Source organism: Chanodichthys erythropterus, chromosome 15, assembly GCF_024489055.1.
Source record: "Chanodichthys erythropterus isolate Z2021 chromosome 15, ASM2448905v1, whole genome shotgun sequence".
NCBI lineage: Eukaryota > Metazoa > Chordata > Actinopteri > Cypriniformes > Xenocyprididae > Chanodichthys > Chanodichthys erythropterus.
Window position 1 is genome coordinate 4,266,462 of NC_090235.1, and position 22,636 is coordinate 4,289,097.

The following is a 22,636-nucleotide window of genomic DNA, read 5'->3' on the forward strand; positions in this document are numbered from 1 at the left end:
GTTGTGTTGAACTGGTTTTTTGTGAATCCAAACCAAAGTTAATCACTTATTTCTCCCTCTCTTTCTCTTTGTCAAGTTAAAGACTTTATCACTGCCGTGCAGCAACATGCTGCAAACACTTTTCTATGGGTGTGTTCTGATTTAAACCAGTTTTTATGCTGTTTAGTTCAAATCTAGTCTAATCATGTTCATTGTGGTTTGAACATCGAGATGTGTGGTAACAAACACTGTAAGACTCATGGTAGATAGAAAAACGAATAGGCCTGTTGTGTGTTTTTATGTCAGCTCGGTCGGTATTTCATAATGTGTTTCCATCTCATTCTCTGTTCATTGAATACTTTTGGTAATGTCTTGATTTTCTTATGTAAACAGTAGTAAAATGCTTTTACAACAATCAACAGTCTTTAAATGGAATGGTTTTTAAAGATGCTTTTTTTTTTCTTGTGCATTTAAAAAAAAAAAAAACACCAAACGGCATCTTATTTGAGAAAGTTGTTCTTTTTTTTTTTTCAAATGATTTCAAGATAACAGCAGATCATAAATCATTGGCAAATGAAAGTGCACTGGATTGTCTATATAAATATCATTTAGAAAGGTTATTGGTTTGTCTTATTTCATCCATCAGTAATACTCTTTCGAGCACTCGAAGAGAGGCTATTTAAGTATTTATATACTATTATAGTATTAATTTTTTTTGAAAATATTTTAATTTTCATATTAAACTAAAATTAAAGTTTATTTCTATATAGTTTTATTTTTATTGCCAGGACTCCCTGGTATAAGAGTGTATCTCAATGGGATCTTCCTGGTTAAATAATATAAAAGTAATTTTATTACTTCAACTTATTTCAGTCATTTCAAAACATCTTTAAATATAATACTTAATCAAAGGTCTAAAAAATGAAGGCCTATGTTTAAAAAATATTTTACTGTTTTTTCCAGTCTCGTGAGCTTTCATATCCCAAATCCCATCTGTTTCACAAGCAAGCTGTTTGATAATCATAACTGCATTGATTATGAGCGGCAGCATCTTAGAATATGAAACTTGCTGTGAGTAAAGAAGGTACTGGCTTTGTTAGAAACTTCCTACTATTGTACAAAATAGTTATTACTAGTAAGACGACAATTTCAAGATATCCCGGTACACCTTTAACCTCTCCATATACACCAACCATCACTCTCTATGCACGGAAGCTGTCAAGCACTGCGAATAGATAGACAGCTCCTTTATCCAATGAGAGACGAGAACTGATGGCCGGCACCCAATGACTGTTTAGTGGGCGGGGCCACAAGCCTCCAGCGCACCAGCGGAGGAGGTGTTCCTGGCGGCCATTTTTGATGCGAGAAGTGATTGTTTGGTGAATAGAAATAATAGGAAATAAAAATATAGCGTGAAAAGTTGGGGAATTGTGGCGGAACTGAAGGGGATATTAAGAGGGAAAGTGAAACTCAGGAAAATCAGGTAAAACATCCCCACAACGTGGGAGCGTCACTTCAATTACGTGCTGTTTTTTTTTTCCTTTCCAATTTGTATCCCAGCCAGAAAAAAAAAAAGCTCGAGCCGGTCGCGTTCACTACAGGCTCGCGAGCTGCTTGCTGGAATTGAGCTTTCTAACTCCTCTAAAGTGATAATATTATCGCATCACTGTCTCGTCATGTAGAAAAAGTAGTGTTCATGCGAATTAAGTTGGTTAAGAGCTTATAAAAGAAGCCACATGTATGGAAAGACAGTTGCAGTCTCTGGTTTCATATTGCTGAAATATTATTTAGTACCATTTAAAACCGAGCTTGCTCTGAATGAGCTGTTATCACCAGGACTGTGAGATGTGGGGGTTTAGGTTTACTTTAAGCTGTTAACATATCTGATGGAGGCTCAGCTCATGAACTGCCAGTTGTTGTGTTTGCACGCGCTACATTGTTGCGAGAACTCGATGGATGCGCGCGACTGTGTCAGAGAATTATGATTGACGTGCAGCTGTCATCTTCTCTGTTTGTACTTTAAATGATGATCAGGACTGCTGCTGAATGAATAACACGTTTCTGTACACTATTAGATTTCTGCTTCAGTCACACTTGTAATAACTAGTCATTATGGAAGTGCATGGATGCATGAAATAATGTCTGTCTTCATTGTGGGAAATGAAGCTGATGCATCTTGCTCAGCTAGCTGTGTTTGGACCGTGATCACTGTAGTTAGAAATCTGTCTGATAAAATGAATGCTTCATTTTGATTTCTGCTTTTTTATGATTTAATTTGGCATATTTATACTGACAGTGTTGTCTAATTTGTGTTATACCTTTCAAGAATGTATTTGACTAGTAAATCGGATGTTTTTTTATACTGACCATGACCAAAAGCAGGTTAAAGTCACCTTTAAATCAAAATTGGCAATTTATTTTTTTAAAAGGATATTGCAGTGTTTATTATAAATGATTTATCTGTGCACTATTATTATTATTATTATTTAAAATTATTGTCCCTTCCCTTTCGTCTCATAACATCTCTTCTCTGATGATGTTTACTGGTGCGAGGACGGGACAACCTGTCACTCATATAAGATCACATCAATCAATTTCCAAATGGAAATTTTTTTTCTTGTTGGAAAAGCCGTTTCACACAGTTGTTCATCATAATAAGAAAGACTACCACAACTTGTGTAACTAGCCTTGGCAGTACAGTACCAGAAAGTACCAGAACGCTGATAGTCCTTTGAAAGGGCAGAATGAGGCTATTTAATCATTTATACATGTAGGCTTCAAAGTATACTTCTTGCTGTCGTGTGCCTTTACATCAGGACCTTTTTTATTTACTGAAGAAAGATAAGCAACAACCCTCATACGGTCTTTATTTGCAATCTCAGCTTCTTGATTGATCTTTAATTTAAAAAGCTTTCCAAGTATTGTGTACTCATAAGGGCTTTTTACACTTGAAATAGTTAACCCTGGGTCATTCTAAACCCCGGGTAAACGGAATCCTAGGTTATCTTGCTTCACGTTTCACACTGCTCATAATTTACTCAGGGTTAACAATTAATACTGGGTATTCATAAACTGACGTTTCACTGTACATTCCTAAACCCTGGGTTAACGTTTTTATTTGCATATTTGCGGTGTCAGTGTCATTGATTGAATAAATGCAGCATGTGACCTGTTTACATAGCTTTAGCATTGCACATCCTCGTATTGCCGACTGTACTATCGAGTTTATACTGAATGGACATTTCGGACTGTAAAGGTAAGAATGAAACGGTCTCTTCACTCAAATTGTCACGTTTACTGTCAGCATTTACCGTACGGGGCTTATGCTCATTCATTATTTCTATCGCCAAAGGTGCTTACTCTTTGTTTATTTGAGGGAAACAGAGGAGGAAAATGGCGCATAAGGCAAGAGAAGCTGTTAAATCTTTTATTTTACGTTATTTTACCGTGCACTTGCATAAAAAAACGCATCCGTAGAGGCTGCCATTGTTGTTTCGCGGGCTATGTGACGTCAGAACCTGTAACTGGGAGTACATCAATCTAGTACGAGTTCACAGGTGGGAAGTCACGGGTTTGACTGCTGTTCCAGTGCACTTTCACGGGTATAAGGTTGGAAAAACACGGGTTACGGGTTGCCCGGAACGCGGCATAACATTGCGTCATTTCACACTGTACAAGTTTGGCCCCGCAATGCGGGCTTAACACCGCAAAACCGGTGCTAACCCTGCTCCAGAGCAGGGTTTCATAACCCCGGGTAAAAAGCGGTGCTAACCCCGCTTCTAAATGACAAGTTTGAAACGTTCCTTTACCCGGGGTTAAAAGCGGTGTTTAGAGCGATGATAACCCAGGGTTAAGCACAGTGTGAAAAGCCCTTTAGAAGAAAATGTTCTACATAAGGGTTTTTCACACTTGAAATAGTTAACCCTGGGTCATTCTAAACCCTGGGTAAACGGAATCTATGGTTTTCTTGCTTCACGTTTCACACTGCTGATACTTTACCCAGGTTAATATTTATAAACTGATGTTTCACACTGTACATTCCTAAACCCTGGGTTGACTTCCTTATTTGCATATTTGTGATGTAAAAGCTGTTCATAACCCCAGGTAAAAAGCGGTGTCAGCCCTGCATCTAAATTACAAGTGTGAACGTTCCTTTACCCAGGGTTAAAAGTGGTGTTTAGAACGACAGTAACCCACGGTAGGCACAGTGTGAAAAGCCCTATAGAACCTTAAGGGGTTCCCATCATTGGATCATTTTTAATGGATTTGATAATTAATTTTATAATTTTTTTAATTTCAATTAAATGTTATGAATTAAAGAGCTCAAACATATTTTATCTCAAAAAAAAAAATGAAATAACCTGTTAAACATGAAAATATTTTGCAATTATTAGAGACACTTTTCCTTTTGGCATAAAGGGTTCTTTAAAATTGTTTCAAAAACCCCATTGAACACATTGTTTGTGTTGAACAAAACCCTTGAGCTTTCTGAATCTAATAAACATGGATTACATGTCGGCATCATTGGAAGTCTCTACTATGTGAGATGTGTGAAGAATAGATTAATGCATTCTCTAAATTTAGACTGAGAAGATCGCACCTCTTTATGTTTCACACCGGCATACTTGTTGTGAGCATCCCAATGCATGCTTTGAGTGTGCAAGTATATATTTGACTAGATGTGCCTGTCTACACAAATGATAAACAAATGATTTATTACTATATCTATTTACTTGATACAAATGCAACTGGATCTAAACTCGATGGTTCAGATTTTGTTTTATTATGGAGATGTTTGAAGACATATCTGTAATATTATGGTAAACTCTGCAGTATAATAAGGGGTTAGTTGTCTCATGTAGATAAGCAGAACTGGCAAATTGCCCTTTGCGTTGGAGGTATTATTTGATTAAAATTAGCAACATGTGTAGCACATTTGCATACAATGCTTTTTTGGATGGTGTAGGTGAAAAGGTGGAGTGTGTCATTTATTCAGCATTAAAATATTTTCTCCTGTTTATTCCAGTTTAATGTGCGGAAACAACTCTGTAATTGTAGGCAATTCATAGGTTGACTTCCAAAGAGAGTGTAAACACTGTGGCGCTCTCTAAACATTGACAACATTTGATCTCATCCAATGACATGGGTTCCATCTCTCTGTGTTTTCTGTGCAACTATTTGCAAAAACTTGCACCGAAGACTATTATTTATTACTAAGTCATTACTGCCATGCTATTATATTATTCTCTACCTAAAACCCTGTATTTTTTTAATATATTTTTTATATAACCGATAATAATATTTTATCTATAATCATATTGCTATTTGCACTTCTGGTTAGATAAAAACAATAAAGTTGTGTCTAATCAAATCTAATCTAATTTTTTTTCCCCATGCAGGTTTATTATTAGGGTGTAATAATACCATATTAGCATAAAACCCTGCTCCAAATGGCAAATAAAAACAGACTTTGTTTGATTTGCTTTACATATAAAATAAGTATGGTTTTCACTGCACCATTGGGTTCAGTCTTACAGCTGGTCCCATAATTACTAAAGGTAAAAAGATTAGCATTTTTGTATTCACACCAAACCTGTCCATCCTTCCCTACAGAAACCACAAGAGTCGATTTGTGTTTTTGTAATGTAGTCTCTTTGCCATTACAGTGATTACACTAATAGTTCAGGGAAAAACATGTAATTATAAAATAGGCCATCCATCTAAAAGGCCTGTGCTCTTTATTTGGACATATGGCTTTGAAGTCTTGTTTCTTACAAATCCAGTCCTTGGTAAGGGACAATGGAGGGCTCCAGACTGCAACCAAATGTCTTCCTGCCAGTGCGTCAAAATTTTGGCCACATTGGCCAACCGATAAGAGTAGCTTTCTGTCGCAAACCGCAAACCAAACAAAAGCGGAATGAAACCGTGCAGCTCAAACTAGTAGCGCAGTTTTGTTCTGCTTTGTTTCACTTGCGTTTATCAGCTCGTTTACCATTTATCAGCTCGGACCAAAAATAGACAGTGCAGCACAAGCTCAGAACAGGTTTACTTGCGGGCCTATCTCGATCACGTGACACTGTTATTTCAAAGCTCTGGGAGATCCAGTGTAATTATCCAGTACAATTATAGATGGCTTTTTAGTCCACAAATCACCAACATTCCCCATGGATTTATTGTAGTAATGGTAAATGTAACCATGGTATTGTGGCAGGAATAATCAAATGTTTTTACATTATTCATTTTATGGTTTGTACATCCTTTTGAGAGTGAAATTAAAGCACTTTAAGGACTTTTAAGTGCTTCACACTTTTCACAGCACTTTAAAGCTCTAAATGGTGCATTTAATGTGAGTAGAATATTTACATTCTTCTCTTTTAAAATATTTATTTATTATTTATTTATTTTATTTTTTGCATGTTACTGTTGTTAATAAAAGTTAATATTATCTACATCTGAACCCAAGCTCAGTGCTTTACTGTCAAATGTGCATTTCCAAGAAATAAACTTATAATATTATTAATTTTCCCAATAACTGCTCTCAAATGTTAGGCTGGAGCCCTGCTATGCCAGATGATTTCATAAGCACCATGAATGAAGAGCTACAGTGCTCATTTTCTCTTCTATTTCTTTCAGTAGAAGAAGGCATGAAGAAAACATCATAGTCAGGAAGTCATGGCTGATAAAAGAAAACTTCAAGGTAATGATGATAACAGGCTTTTTCTGGGCCATATATGTTTAATGGTCTTCTTGGAAGATATCTGTGTGCAGCTTAGTTTGAGGAGAATGCTACATGAATAGCTTACATTATTTAGCATTATCTGCTGTATCAACCCCACATGTGCATGTGTTGTTTCTGAGAATGTGGCCTGGTCTCACCTCATCTCATCATGTACTGAAGGTTTGCTTCTCTCTCCTTAGGCGAAATAGACAGATGTTTGAAAAAAGTTGCAGAAGGGGTAGAGCAGTTTGAGGACATTTGGAAAAAGGTAAGAAACGACTAGAGCACTTTTTTAAGCTCATTATATCATGTTAATTATATTTTAGATGCCTTCTTTCTGTTTTAAGAATAATATTTTACAATAGATTGTCACATGAACAGATCCAAATGTAGTAAACATATATATGGCTGATTAATGAATAAATACACTACCATTGAAAAGTTTTGGGTCAGTAAAACTTTTTAAAATAAATTAATGGGTTTTTTTTTCAGCAAGGACAAACAAATTTGACTAAAAAAGACAGTAAAGACATTTATAATTTCAAATAAATGCTGTTCTTTAGAACTTTCTATTCTTCAAAGAATGGAAAGAAAAAAGCATATTAGAATGATTTCTGAAGGATCATGTGACACTGAAAACTGGCGTAATGATGCTGAAAATTCAGCTTTATATCACAATAGATTACAATTTAAAATATTTAAAGAGAAAACTGTTATTTGTAATTATAACTATATTTCACAATATTACTGCTTTTACTGTATTTTTAATCAAATAAATGTAGCCTTGGTGAGCATAAGAGACATTTTTTAAAAATCTTACCAACCCCAATTTTTGAACAGTAGTGTATATTATATAATATGAAAATTTTGTGAAATAACAAATGCACAGTAGTAATGCTATGCTTGCATTAAAAAAAGAAGCTCCCTGTGGCCACTTTTGAAAAGAAAAGAAAGTCAAATCAAACAGCAAAGCAGATTTGCTAACTAATTCACACCCACAACAACATCCTTGCTCAGCATGTACATTAAACCACAGTGAACAATCTCAATCTCCCACAATGAACAAATGTAATAATCAATGAAATATAAGACGTTTCTGAAATATGAAGAGTTTTTAAGGAAGTACACCTAGTTTATTGTGCAGCTTTTCATTTCTTTTTTATGCTCAGGGATGTGATTGCACAATATATCTCTTTGTGGTTCATCTTGGTAAGTGTGGGCAGCAGGATGATGTGTGTGTTCAGAGAGATAATGTGTGTGACACACCTTGTCTTCTGGTCTGGTTTAAAAAAAAAAAAAAAAAAAAAAGATTTACCCCTGGTTTCACAGACAAGGCTTAAGCTAGTCCTAGACTAAATTGCATGTTTGAACTGAAAGCAACTTGTACTGACATATCATAAAATATGTACGTGCCATTGTTTTGTCTCAAGATGTACACCAGTAATGTTTTTTTTCTAGTGAACATTTATAAAAGCTACTTAATTACCCTAATTAAACTAAGGCCTAATCCTGGCTTAGACTAAGCCCTGTCTGTGAAACCGGGCCATAATGTCTTTACCGATGGGTAAATGATCACATTAAATTGAAATTTGTTCTGCTCATGCTTCTTGAGTGAGGCCCAGTGTATAGAATATGCAATGCATAAAATAAAAATTCTTAAAAAAAATTATTGAAATGTTCAAGCACCTTCTTATGATTCAAACAGAGTAGAATCCCTTTAAATGAACTTATAAATAATTTATATGTTTGCAATTTTTTTCTTCTTTCAGCTCCACAATGCAGCCAACGCCAACCAAAAAGAAAAATATGAGTCTGACCTCAAAAAAGAGATTAAAAAACTACAGGTGAGAACTTTTGTTAGATCACAAACTGCACTTTTTGGCCATATGTGGATCAATTGAATTATTGAAAGATTGAACTGCTTTTCCTTTCATTTGTAAAACACTGGCTTGTCTTACTGCTCATGGTGTGTTTATCTTTATTGGTAACCATAAGGACAAGCGCTACCCACGCCAAGGGTCATGTATGTGCGCGTCCTCTGTGCTTGGCGGCACAGGACGAGTCGGGCATGCTTGATTTCAGGTGTCCAGCTCAATTTTCTTTCTTTCTTTCTTTCTGCATGCTCTTTCTATTTCTGTCTACATTGGTTCTGCAGCGCCTTCGTGATCAGATTAAAACATGGGTCGCCTCCAATGAGATCAAAGACAAAAGACAGCTAGTAGAGAATCGCAAACTCATTGAGACGGTAAGTAGATGTCTGTTTAAATCTAACAGAAAGACTTGATACTAATAAATAATGCCAGATTTAATATGCTTTGAACAATTGAAATCAGATTTATTGAATGAAGTACATTAGAAATGTTTTCAGTAAGGTGAAACCTTTGAGATGTGAACTTTAAGACCTTTTTGTAAGTCAGTTATTTACTATTTAATATAATGTAAATAATAAATCCAAATAAGACCAATAAATCCAAATTCTGAAACAAAATACGTAGAAAAGTGCTCAACTTTGGCACACAGTAAAACAAAATGTGGTACTTTTGACTGTGATTTATGAATTTTTGTTTTTTCACAGCAAATGGAGCGGTTTAAGATTGTGGAACGGGAAACCAAAACAAAAGCATACTCTAAAGAGGGACTCGGCCTTGCTCTGAAAGTCGATCCTGCACAGAAAGAGAAAGAAGAGGTCGGGCAGTGGCTAACGGTAGGAACGGCAGTGTGAAGCACTCGGATTAAAGTCAATGTGAATTGTGTAATGTGGAAAAATAGGATGGACCTTGATTTAATTTTTTTTTTCTTTTGCCTAACATGCACCAATAAATTATTCAGAATAAGACAAGAAATGTGCATTAAAAAAAGTAAATAGGATTCGTTTTTGATTTCATGTTGACTTGACGAAAATTCTTGTCATTCTTAAAAGGATTTGTGTCGACTCAATATGATGAAACATTAGGATCATTTTAGATGCCAAACGCCTTGTCTTTAATGTAGATGATAGTAGGCGGCTGCTGTCAGGGGAGGAGTGAAAAAAAGAGCAGCTGAACTCCCACTTCTTGTAGTGGTCCAGCATCTACTGTATATACGCAAAGGCAAATATCGTGATCGAAGTGGATGTATTTGATAATTGCTTTTACATTAAGATTGATATGATAAACAAGTAATCCAGTGTATTTATTATTAAATTCTAGCACAATCTGCATCTTTTCCATCCATTTTTAGTTTAATAAGACATGAATTTGGCAGTATGTTAAAGTATGTTCTGAACTGTGACGTCAGTTAAAGTGCGGTTACATTAGCGAAATTTCACAGGCAAAAAAAATCCATTGTTAATAGTGTAGCTATGTATGAAGCACAGCTCACAGTACAGAAGTCACTTTCAAACCAAGCAGCTTTCGAATTCGAACATTCCTGTTGCGAAATATGTGTAGATAAATCTTTCACACTTGCATGAAATCCCTGATCGTGTGGATTTCTATTGAAATGACTTGATTTCACCTGTGAAAATTCGTTGAACAGTGGTAGTTGTGACCTTAAGTCATTTTCCATATTAATTTTGTCATTGGAAAGCCACTGTAGCACCTGGTTCTGAAAGCTGCATCCATCTCACTGTTGTGAGCGTATTTTGGCAATCAATAGGATGAAGTTCCACAGCTTTTTAAACTGCCATGTACCAGAGTATTCTGCAAAAAAACATGCACATCTCAACTGTTGCTCTGTTTGCATCATTTACTGATGTCATCTACTTCTGCTTTGTACCTTGGATCAACTAGAACACGATAGACACGTTGAACATGCAAGTGGATCAGTTTGAGAGCGAGGTTGAATCGCTTTCTGTCCAGACCAGGAAAAAGAAAGGAGATAAAGAGGTCAGTTACATTTCTTCCTGCATTCTTTATTCTCATCCTTTTCATCTTTTGCAATGCAGCTGTTTGATGTGGGATTGTCTAGCCTAATAATTACATTTCTGGGCTGGAAACAAAGAGATTGTTGGTTCAAACCCAGCAATGGATGATCCATGAATGATTTCCTTTGTGTTAAGTGTCTTAAACAATATACTTATTGGGTGATTGGCCCTTTGGATAAAAGTGTTAGCTAAATGACAAATTAATTAGTTATTATTGAAGGATATTTATTGTGTACTTCACCGCTCAAATTTCAGTTTTCTTTTTTCTTTTTTTTCACTTTAAAAAAAAAGAGAAAATAATAATGCAAAAAAATCTGGGGGGTGGTGTGACGCGATGTATGATGCAGGATATAGGAGCAGCGTAAGCTCAGATGGCGTTTGCGGTTTAAACAAATGGAGCTGGCCAACAAACTCAAGCTCCTCTTCTCTTATTTCAAAATCCTCCGACATTTCTCTTTAAAATTTCTTGGCATTCGTCATTATGTCATGCATCGGGTCAGAGGTCACTCTTCCGGCGCAAATCAATGTGTACAGCATGTGCCAGAAGCTAGTTAATTTACTTTAAAAAGTTTTAAATATGGACATTTCACTTTAGAAGGCCTTTATTAACCCCCACTGGAGCCTTATGGATTATTTTTTATGATGGATGGATGCATTTTTTTGGGCTTCAAAACACACACCCCGTTCACTACCATTATAAAGCTCGGAAGAGACAGGATATATTTTAATATAACTCCGATTGTGTTCATCTGAAAGAAGATAGTGATATACATCTAAAATGGCTTGAAAGTGAGTAAATCATGGGACATTTTTGGGTGAACTATCCCTTTAAAGTTACTGCCTATTCACATCAGAATTATTTTTTCCCACATTGTGACCTTAGAAGCAGGATCGGATCGAGGAATTGAAACGAATGATTGAGAGGCACCGGTATCACATCCTCATGCTGGAAACCATCCTTCGAATGCTGGACAATGACTCAATACAGGTGGATGCCATCCGCAAGATTAAAGATGACGTTGAGTACTACCTTGATTCCTCTCAGGATCCTGACTTTGAGGAAAATGAGTTCATCTATGATGACCTTGATTTAGAGGAAATTCGTAAGTGTTTGGAGCACATGGCAGAATTCTATCATTGGTTTTTTTTTTTCTTAAATTGTAACTTTTTTTTCTCTTTTTCCTTCCTGTAGCCCAGCCACTAGGAACCACATCTCCACAAGGTCACACAGAGGACGAGATCTTCCAGCACTCCAGTTCCACACCAACCTCCACAACGTCATCTTCTCCTATACCTCCCTCACCGGCTACTTGCACTACGGTGAGCAGCAGACCTAAAGTTTAATCAGAACTTGGGATGCACAATATATCACTACCATTCTGGTTATTGGCCAGTATTAGACGGGTGTTTTTTATGTTTTTGGTATTGGCATGGCATTATGTATTATATTGGATATTTAATTGTGCATGCTCATTTCTACAGATTGTATTACCTTTATAATTTTATTAACTTATCTAAAATTCACAAAAAAAAAAAAAATATTATTACATGTAATTTTTAGTAAGCAGAGCAACATATCTGCTTACCAGCAGACAAATTTATCCAATAGAAGTTTATGCAAGTTATCATGAAAATGTATTTGAAATAAGGCACATTTAATGTACAGGAACCCGATTTGTTGATGGACATCTTTCTTAACTTCTAAAACACTTGAAATTGCTTATTTTAGGATAAATTATTTTCACTGTGAATGACGTAGATGTGGATGGATATGAATGTAGTAAAAAGCAATTCAGTAATTTGTTTGGTTTGGTTTTGTTCTATGTCATGTTCTCTTCATTTGTGCTGTTGAGAATTCGGAAGATGATAAGAAAAGAGGTCGCTCGACAGACAGTGAAATCAGTCAGGTGAGAAAAGATTCACAAAATCACTGTTCTAAAAGCCTTATGGTCCTTTCAATTTTTGGCCTGACAATGAATTCAGAAATCATTTTGTTGCAGTCTCCTATCAAGAATGGAAATCCATCTTCATCTCTATCCTCCTCTTCCTCACTGTCATCCTCATCCTCATCCTCGGGAGCCTCTTCAAACTCTTTAATCTCCATGGCTACTGTCGCCAGCAGTGGAAGCTCGGCATTAGGGGGCAGCAGCCTCTTGGGCAACATGGGCGCCCCCCTCCAGAACTCTGGCAGCTATAGTTCAGCAACACAGCAACAAACACAACAATCCCAACAACAGCAGCACCAGCCCAAAAATGCAGTCTCCTCCCACTCCAGCACCAACTCTGCCTCCTCCAACAACAGTATCTTACTCCCAACATCCAGCTCCACATCGCCACCCAACACCACCACATCGTGCCCCCTGACGCCCAGCTCACAGAGCCAGCCTTCATTGGGCACGGGTCTTTCCTCCAGTCTGGGCCTGGGGAAGGGTATGTCGGTGACGAGTACCACGAACCAGATGCCCGGTCTGGTCCTTTCAGGGATGCCGGCGTCCTTGAGCGTGACTGGATTTTTGAGTGGATCCACCCCAGCGCCTTACGCGCAAGCGGCCGCTTCAGGTTGCATAGGCAGCGGACTGTCAGCATCAGTTGGAACGAATATTAGCAGTACAAACTCCAGTGGAGTCATAACCTCAGTGGGGACTAACGGAAGTCTAGGCTCCACAAGCCTCTTGGGCTCAGGGTCTGGTGTTTTGGGTCTTGGGTCTACACAGTCTGCTGTGGAGCCTTTACCTCTCGTGGCTCCCAGCCCTGTGGGAGGCACACTGACCTCAGGGAGCAATGTGGGAGTTATCGGAAGCAACGGAGGTTCCTCTGGGACAGGAAATGCAGTGGGAAGTGCTGCGCTACCACGGCCACCTAGTGGACCGAAACAAAACGGTGGTTCAAGTGAGTGCAAGATAACTGCCTAATTAGGAAAAAAGTAATAAATTTTTACTAAAACAGTATTGTATTATAATAAGAGACTAAAATATTTATAATAAATAGAATTTTGTTCACATTTGTACTTGAATATCCCCACACTTTCAGGTTATAGTGCTGTGGTAGCAGACAGCACGTCAGACTCCGCCCTCAACAGTGCCAGCCAATCACAGAACAGCCAATCCTCATCCTTAAATTCCTCAACAAATCAGCCGTGAGTACTAGCTTGCGTACAACACTTTTAACCAGTTAGCATTGCCCTGGCAACCACCTACAACACCCTAGCATTGTGACACTTTTTTTTTGTAAGGTTAATATTCGATTAATAGACAACAACGACAAATAATGTTCAGTAATATTAAAGATTTACGCTGGATAATGAACTTTGTAACATTGACATTGTTATTGAACTGAAATGAATCAACATTGAACTGATTTGAGCTGAATAATGACACTATTGTCTTCTGTAGAGCTGCTTTACAGATTAAATTGAATTTGTTTCTGAACTGATGAATTTTATAACGTTAACACTTTTTTCCTGCTTATTAATGTAAATCTGCTTTGAAACAATCTGTATAAAGTTCTATATTTAAAAAAAAAGAGCAAACGCCATTTTTCAGCTAAAGTACAAATCTAAAGGAGAATAACATGGTAAAGCCTGCATTAAAACTGGATATCACTACTTTCCTGGAGAAAAAAAAAACTTCTGAATTTGTAAATTTATGTTATTCCCCATTAAATCAATTTTCTAAATGCTTTTCTCCCTCCTGTCAAAACAGTAAGGACAGTGGGTCCAGCCTTCTGGGGTCGATGACACTGCCGCCCAGCTCGCCCTCACCATCGTACAGTGAGAATAAACCATGCGGTGGCAGCCTGCTGAACGGCCCCCACTCATACACACAGGCTGCCGACACCATCAAGGTCAGTCACACAACATTAGCATATACTCCGCAACATTGTGTGTCATTGCAGCACACTACACCTGTTTGATGTGTGGGTCTGAAGGCGAAGTCTGCATTGCTGTTGCCCAATAGTGCTCTGCAAATTTGACTTCATGGGGTGTTTTGCCAAACTGAGATTAGATGAGAAACAGGCAGAGAAATTACCCTTGAATTATTGCTCACCCCCTGAATGCTAGAAAAAGTTTAGATAAAATATTAGCTGTTGAGAGCCTGGGTAGTTGTGAAGACGCGTACGCTACCGTTCAGAAGTTTCTTGAAAGAAACAAATACTTTTATTCCGCAGGGATGCATTAAATTGATCAAAAATGACAGTAAAGAAATTTATCACAAGATTTCTACTCAAATAAATGCTGTTCTTTTAAACTTTCTATTCAAAGGCTCCTGAAAAAAAAAAAAAAAAAAAATTCAGCAACACATCTTTTTTCAACATTGATAATAATAAGAAATGTTTCTTGTTTACCAGATCAGCATATTAGAATTATTTCTGAAGGATCATGTCACACTGAAGACTGGAGTAATGATGCTGAAAATTCAGCTTTGCCATTACAGGAATAAATCACTTTTTTAAAATATTTCGAAATGGAGTTATTTTAAATTGTAATAATATTTCACAGTGTCACAGTTTTTTGATCAAATAAATTCAGCCTTAGTGTGCATAAGAGACTTCATACCAACCTCAAATGATTGAACAATAGTGTACATTAGGGTTGTCTGTTAAGTATTTTTGAGAAGATTCTTAAACACCTCTGATTGGCCGTTATGTTCACACACTCAATAGATATGTCTGTGATTGGCTACAATCCCTAATGACGGATCCGCTGATAGGCACCTGGTTTCAAACACTCCCATATGTATCTGTACAAGTGCTCAGTGAAGAGCATCAAAGATATATTTACAACATGTTTTTGAAGCATTGATCATTGTAGCCAATCACAGACATAACTGTTGAGCGTGTGAACACAATGGCCAATCAGAGGTTTAATAATCCACTCAACAGCGTTCAAAAATGCTAGGGGGAAATGCTGGTATCCTCACATTTTTAATATTTCTGTACTGACTTGGTACCAAAGTCAGTACTTTTGACAACCCTAGTGTACATTATAATAAATTAATGACATTTTATAATTTTATTCATACTGAACATTGCAACCAAAATCTAATAATATTAATGGCTCATTGATGCATGAGGGCAACGAAGGCTATCCCATCTGGTCCAAGCCAACAGAGGGTCTACTGCCTACACCAAATTTTAATGATGGTTATGAGAGGAATGTGTCACAACACAAAGTGTATCACACTATGCTGCATAGCCACAGACCAATCAGAGTGTCTGATGACCGCTGTCCACCATTGAAAGAGCAATAGGCATTCGAGTGTCGAAACTGGACCTTGGAGCAGTCGAAGAAGGACGCGTAGTACCATAAGTCCTGTTTTCTTTTACATCACATGGACGGTCGCGTGTGTGCCGTTTACCTGAGGAAGTGATAGCACCAGGATGCACTGAGACCACAAAAAGCCGGTGGAGGGAGTATGATACTCTGAGCAATGTTCTGCTGGGAAACCCTGGGTCCTGCCATTCATGTGGATGGATAATTTATGAAACTTAACTTTGTCATTTATTATGCATGTATGAATTTTGTCTCTTTTGACACAACGTTTCCATGTTTCTATGCATAACCTTCTTGGTTTTCAGTGGAATTGTTCATCATTCCTAATTATTTGTCCATGGCCCTGCTAGATCACTAGAGTCAACTTTTACTGGCCGTTTTGACCAATGCATTTTTTCCCTTTGCATTCACTCTCTTCAGCCTCAGGAGCCGCTGAGCTCTCAAAAGTCGATAGCAGAGAGGGTCGCCCAGGGCTCAGGGTTAGAAGGAGAGCTGTCTGCACTACATATCTCTAGTGGTAAGTATCAGCAAGTACTCATTACTCTTAGGTAATCTTGCCCTGTTCTCTATGTTGTTGGTTCAATTCTTTCTCTCACCCTCTTCCAGCTTCTCAATCTGCTCTGTCAGAGGTAAGCATTCCCCCTTCGTTGGGCGTGTGTCCACTGGGCCCCGTCCCCCTCTCCAAAGAGCAACTCTACCAGCAAGCCATGCAGGAGTCTGCCTGGACGCACATGCCTCACCCGTCCGACTCTGAGAGGATCAGGTGAGCACACACACAAATACGATTTTTTTTTTTTAGCATTCACTGATTCTGACAGGTGACTACACGCATGCCTCAAAGTCTAGGGAATTCCTGGAACCTTGTACTCCAATGTGACCATGTTTTGCATCAGTTTGTCATCATTTCTTTATTATTCAATTCTACAAAATCTAATGCAACTTTGTGATGTTTTGGGGCACTGCAGAATGAAAAATAATTGTTAAACAGCCATAGTACTCAAAATGGAATAAGTAAATCAAAAAATGAAATAAATGTATATTTTAATTTACCTGTTCATTTGATAATCTGTGAAAACATTATTGCAAAAAATATTTAATAAAATCTGCTTTCATATCTAACACTGTTTTTTTTAAAGTAATATATATATATTTCTACATGTCATTTTAAATAGTAACTTGTCTGATGCAGCCACATTCTATGATTTAATTATTATAAAAAAGGCATTTAATTTGAAACATTATTTGATTGATTTTACCAAAATGTTCCTATTGGTACACTTACTTATTTTATATATATTTTTAAATTTGTATTAATTATTATTTAGCATTTATGTATTTATTTTAAAAAGTAGGTAGGTACATCAAAGTTACGTTCAATTTAAAAATATATATAGGTTTTTAATTAATGTTATTATTTATTGATTTAACTAAATCTAAGAAATAAATTAAATAGCTATTTTTAAGTGCTTATTTTTTGAATTGCTTAATTTTGCTTAATACTATCTCATCCTATCCCTTTTCAGTTGATCAGTATTGTTTGACTTGCAAACTTGTTTTGATTTAATACTCACTGATCAATTTTGAAGTAATCATCTCCCTTTTTTTTGGACACACAGGCAGTACCTGATGAGGAACCCCTGCCCAACACTGCCTTTTCACCACCAGGTGCCACCTCCTCACTCTGACACTGTGGAGTTCTACCAGAGACTGTCTACAGAGACCCTGTTCTTCATCTTTTACTACTTAGAGGTGTGTGCGCATTTGTAGTTAATGCCCTCAGTGAAGCTCCAGTAAATGCAAATAGGTTGTTTTAAGCACATATTAGGGCTGCACGATTAATCGCATGCTATTCTCACGCGCATTTCATCAGTAAAGCCGGTTCCTTGATTACCACTAAATCGCCATCACCTGCTTTCAAATGAAGCGGCATTTAATAGACAGAGCCGTAGATCACTGAAAAGCCATGCAATATCGCGTTCTGCGATAATGAACGCGATATTGCGTGGCTTGTCTGTGAACTACGGCTCTGTCTAATAAAAGGTGCTCCGTTTAAAAACAGGTGATGGCGATTTAGCGGTAATCAGGGAACCGGCTTTACTGACGAAATGCGCGTGAGAATAGCATGCGATTAATCGTGCAGCCCTAGCACATATGGCTTGCATTTGATTGATAGATAGAGGTGCTGTTGATCTCTGAGTGGGATTTCTGGATTACGGTCAGATTACAGCCCCTTTTTATTGGCGTATTTCTGGTAAATGACAAATTGTTCCTTACCACTCCCTAGGGTACAAAAGCGCAGTATCTAGCAGCCAAGGCCTTGAAAAAACAGTCGTGGAGGTTCCACACAAAGTACATGATGTGGTTCCAGAGGCACGAGGAGCCCAAGACCATCACTGATGAGTTTGAGCAAGTGAGTCACACTATAACAATTGCTGCATTCTGATTCTGGGGCTCTGGTCAACTTTTTATCATATTTTGGCCAAGAACTGCTTACTTGGACAGGGAAACGTTCATTTTATGTACTAATTTGGGGCGAGTAAACCTGAGATTGTTGTATTTCTGATTTCTGGTTTATTAACAGTGTGGTCTTACACTACTGTTCAAAAGAAATTAAATTCTAAAGAAATTAATACTTTTATTCAGCATGGACACATTAATGCTAGGGTAGGCAATGTTTTTCATAAACACTTTTTGTTATACTGGTTGAAACTCTCTTCGCATCCTGATAGCAATCAATAATAGAAGTGGTCTAAATATTATACATGTATCTTCTGTGGAAGTTTCAGGACCAAACAATTAATTGCATTTAATCTATTCATCAAAGTATACTGAAAAAGTGTATCTCAGTGGTTTTCACAAAAATATTAAGCAGCACAACTGTTTTGTCAAGCATAAGAGACTTTTTTTTATGATTATGAAATCTTACTGACCCCAAACTTTTAAACAGTAGTATATATGTGAATACAGTGCTGGGTAGATTACTTACAAACTGTAATCAGTTACTGATTTCAAATTAAATGATTTGAATTGTAATTAGCAATGTAATTTATATTACCTAAATCTGTTGGGTAATATAATCTTACTACTTTTTGATAATTAAAAAATAATAATTAAAATGTGCGTATGTAACTTTCTGAATGTATAAACATGGTAGGCTTTTTTGGAATGAAAAATATAAAAGATAGAAAAAATTAATTGGGGAGAATCAATAAATCATGAACAATTTACTGCCATATTTATGTAATCACTAACTGTAATCTGATTATGAGCATTTTAAAACATGATCTAATTACAAGTACTTAATTTTGGAATCTTACTACCCAGCATTGTGTGAATATAACCCAAAAAATAATAATATGTAACTGGACTTTTCTATCTTTCTTCAGGGAACATATATTTACTTTGACTATGAGAAATGGGGCCAGAGGAAAAAGGAAGGATTTACATTTGAGTACAGGTACCTCGAGGACCGGGACCTGCAATGACGGATGGTCAACTAGAACGGAGGACTACTGTCGACATTCCGAACTGAATCAACACACACATGTACTCTCTCTTTCATTCACTGGGGAGGAGAACCAGATGCACACGCGAGGCTGTTTTATGTCTCGCTGGTGCATAATGCATCTGGAGCCCCTCCCACTCTTTACAATCATCCCGCCCACCAGCCCTGTTCTTTGTGACTCCGCCCTCTCATTCAATCAGACTTAACACTGGTAAATCACCCCTTTCTGAGAACTTTATGGAGCATTTTTGCACCAAAGAAGAAGTTGAATAAACTTTCACCCTATCGGCAAAATGACAATAAACACAAATCAGTGTGGATTAATTATTTAGCCATGGCTAATTGTGTAAAACACTGAAGTTCTGCTATGATATTGATAAGCTAAAGCCAAACTAATCCAAGTCCTCTGAGCTACAGCTATGTCATTCAGCAAATGATTTGTTTAAAGAAAATGTCAGCAATTAAATTCTTAGGCACAGCCATTTTCTTGCATATATCTGTCCAACAAAGCCATAACAGCTGCCTAGTTGGCTCTGATTCAAAGCACAGGTTAATTCATACAGATAAGTTAAGTATATGTCCCAAACTCAAATATCAATATTCATAATCGTTCTATCACTGTGGCACCAAATAAAGAGTCTGAATGAGTCTTGCCATCTCAAGTACACTATTTTTGTTTGTAGACAACAAACAGGAGACCAAGTACACGTCACAGATCAGGTTTGTGACTCTCATCAATGATTATACAGAGGGTGTCTTTGGACTCAGAAAGGGAGTAACGAATATGTTCATTTACTAGGGTAAATGTACTTCTCCAGCTGCAATTTGCTGTGAATTTTTGAAAGCGACAGGCTTTTTAGTAGACTTGCATGTCTTACAGATTTCATTAAAACTTCACGGTTTCATTTCACAGTGGCACTCATAAATGTTCCAACATTTTATGGCATTTTGTTCCCCTTATTTGTTTGTGCTGTATAAATTAGCAACCACAGAAATAATTTAATAAGAAAATATGCTGTAGAGAGGAATGTCACTTTTAAATTTCTTTACAATTCAGCAGGAATGGGGCATTAAATACCCAACCTTACTAAATGCCCATGCACACAGCCTTGTTTTTATTATAACGTTTATCTTTCTTGATGAGCGTGTGGAAGAGAGCAGAAATGTGAATTATAAATATATATATTTTTTCCTAACTGGAAAAGTGTTGTACAGAACATTTGTTCTCCTTCTGTTGATTCCCCCCCCCCCCCCAAATCATTTAAACAGCATGGAAAATTACACTTGCAAAGTGGACTGGAGTAAAAAAAAAACAGAAAATAAAGCATTGCAATGAAAGCAAAGACTGTAAAATATAAATAAAATAATTACTTTTCAGAAAAAGGACGTCTGGGTTTTCATCATCGCCGAGAATCTGTTTGAAATTACGTTGTTCTCATGAGACTGTTTCCAGTAACGTAATATATTGACTGCCTTGTGAAGAAATTGATTATCATTTTAATTTAGTCCCATTTTAATAGTTATTTCCAGTCCTCAGATTTGATTAGCTGCTGATGTACAGTCCCAGCAGCCCTATGATTTCTTTTACTGTTTGTTTCACTCTGCTTGTCTTTTTTTCAGGATGGAAGCGAAGTGAGGGATGGGTTTTTGAAAACAGAGCATCTGTGTTTTCTCTTGGTTTGTGATCGCTCACAGTTTCTTGCTAGTAAGGAAATGGAGCTGAAGCTGTAACACTTTAGAGCGCAGATGCCACTCCACTCATACACTGTTCTAGACTGGCATTTGGTATGTATGTACATTGCTTGGTGGTCTTTGGCTCATGGTCAATGGCAAGTTGTTGGTTTAGTGATTAATGGAATAATTTTCAATGCTATGTCTTAATTACCAAAAAGTTTGTAGTCAATGCTCTGTTTGTTACTTTATTACTGTACTGTTCCAAAAGTTTGGGGCCAGTAAGGTTGTTCTTTGTTGAAAGAAATTGATACTTTTATTCACCAAAGATGCATTACATTTATCTAAAGCGGCAGTGAAGTCATTAATGTTTCAAAAGATTTAGATTTCACGTAAATGCTGTTCTTTTAATCTTTCTATTCACCAAAGAGATCACAGTTTACACAAAAAGGGATAGTTCACCCAAAAATGGTAATTCTGTCATTTACTCACCCTCAAGTTGTTCCAAACTTGTATAAGTTTTTCTTCTGCTGAACACAAAAGATGAATATGGGTAACCAAAGAGTTGATGGGCCCCACTGACTTCCACAGTATTTTTTTTTTTCCTACTATGAAAGTCAGTGGGGCCCATCAACTCTTTGGTTACCCATTTTCATCAAAATATCTTCCTTTGTGTTCAGCAGAAGAAAGAAATTCATACAGGTTTGGAACAACTTGAGGGTGAGTAAATGATGACAGAATTATCTCTCTTTCTTTAAGAAGCACAACTGTTTAAAATTGTGAAAATATTTCACAGTATTACTGTTTTTACTGTATTTTTGATCAAATAAATGCAGCTCTAGTGAGCATAGGAGACTTAAAAAAAACAACAACAACAAAAAAATCTTACTGCAAACTTTTGAACCACAGTGAACACATTTAAAGGGTTAGTTCATCCAAAAATTAAAATTACGCTAAGGAGAAAATCGTTTGACTTTGAGCAGACCAAGCCAAACATGAATATGTATGTGTCATTTATTACTCACCCTCATGCCGTTCCACACCCATAAGACCTTCGTTAATCTTCAGAACACAAATGGACAGCAATGGACACTTCCTCTCTCAAGATCCATAAAGGTACTAAAAACATATTTAAATCAGTTCATGTGAGTACAGTGGTTCAATATTAATATTATAAAGCAACGAGAATATTTTTGGAGCGCCAAAAAAACAAAATAACGACTTATTTAGTGATGATCGATTTCAAAACACTGCTTCAGGAAGCTTCGGAGCATTATGAATCAGTGTATCGAATCATGATTCAGATCATGTGTCAAACTGCCAACGGCTGAAATCACTCCGAACAGCAGATTCGACACACTGATTCATCTGTGCTCCGAAGCTTCATGAAGCAGTGTTTTGAAATCGGCCATCACTAAATAAGTTGTTGTTTTTTTTTTTTTTTGGCACTCCAAAAATATTCTTGTCGCTTTATAATATTAATATTGAACCACTGTACTCACATGAACTGATTTAAATATGTTTTTAGTACATTAATGGATCTTGAGAGAGGAAGTGTCCATTGCTCCCTATGGAGGGCTCACAGAG

At 36.9% G+C, this 22,636-nt stretch overlaps 1 protein-coding gene across 2 annotated transcripts; it reads left to right on the forward strand.

Moving 5' to 3' along the window:
- The first annotated feature begins 1,325 nt into the window (after positions 1–1,325).
- On the forward strand, positions 1,326–20,716 carry cnot3b (CCR4-NOT transcription complex, subunit 3b). 2 transcript variants are annotated; one of them, XM_067411246.1, is made up of 18 exons: positions 1,326–1,462; positions 6,613–6,676; positions 6,898–6,965; positions 8,467–8,541; positions 8,853–8,942; positions 9,273–9,401; positions 10,468–10,563; positions 11,485–11,704; positions 11,794–11,921; positions 12,455–12,508; positions 12,602–13,490; positions 13,632–13,737; positions 14,303–14,444; positions 16,294–16,390; positions 16,480–16,636; positions 17,490–17,622; positions 18,158–18,283; positions 19,260–20,716. In XM_067411246.1, exons 2-18 carry the CDS (start codon positions 6,652–6,654, stop codon positions 19,356–19,358), a joined length of 2,634 nt encoding a protein of 877 aa, XP_067267347.1. In that variant the 5' UTR covers positions 1,326–1,462; positions 6,613–6,651; the 3' UTR covers positions 19,359–20,716. The 2 variants fall into 2 exon arrangements, with proteins under 2 accessions (XP_067267347.1, XP_067267348.1); XM_067411247.1 differs by having other exon boundaries at positions 6,616–6,676.
- The last annotated feature ends 1,920 nt before the right edge of the window (positions 20,717–22,636 follow it).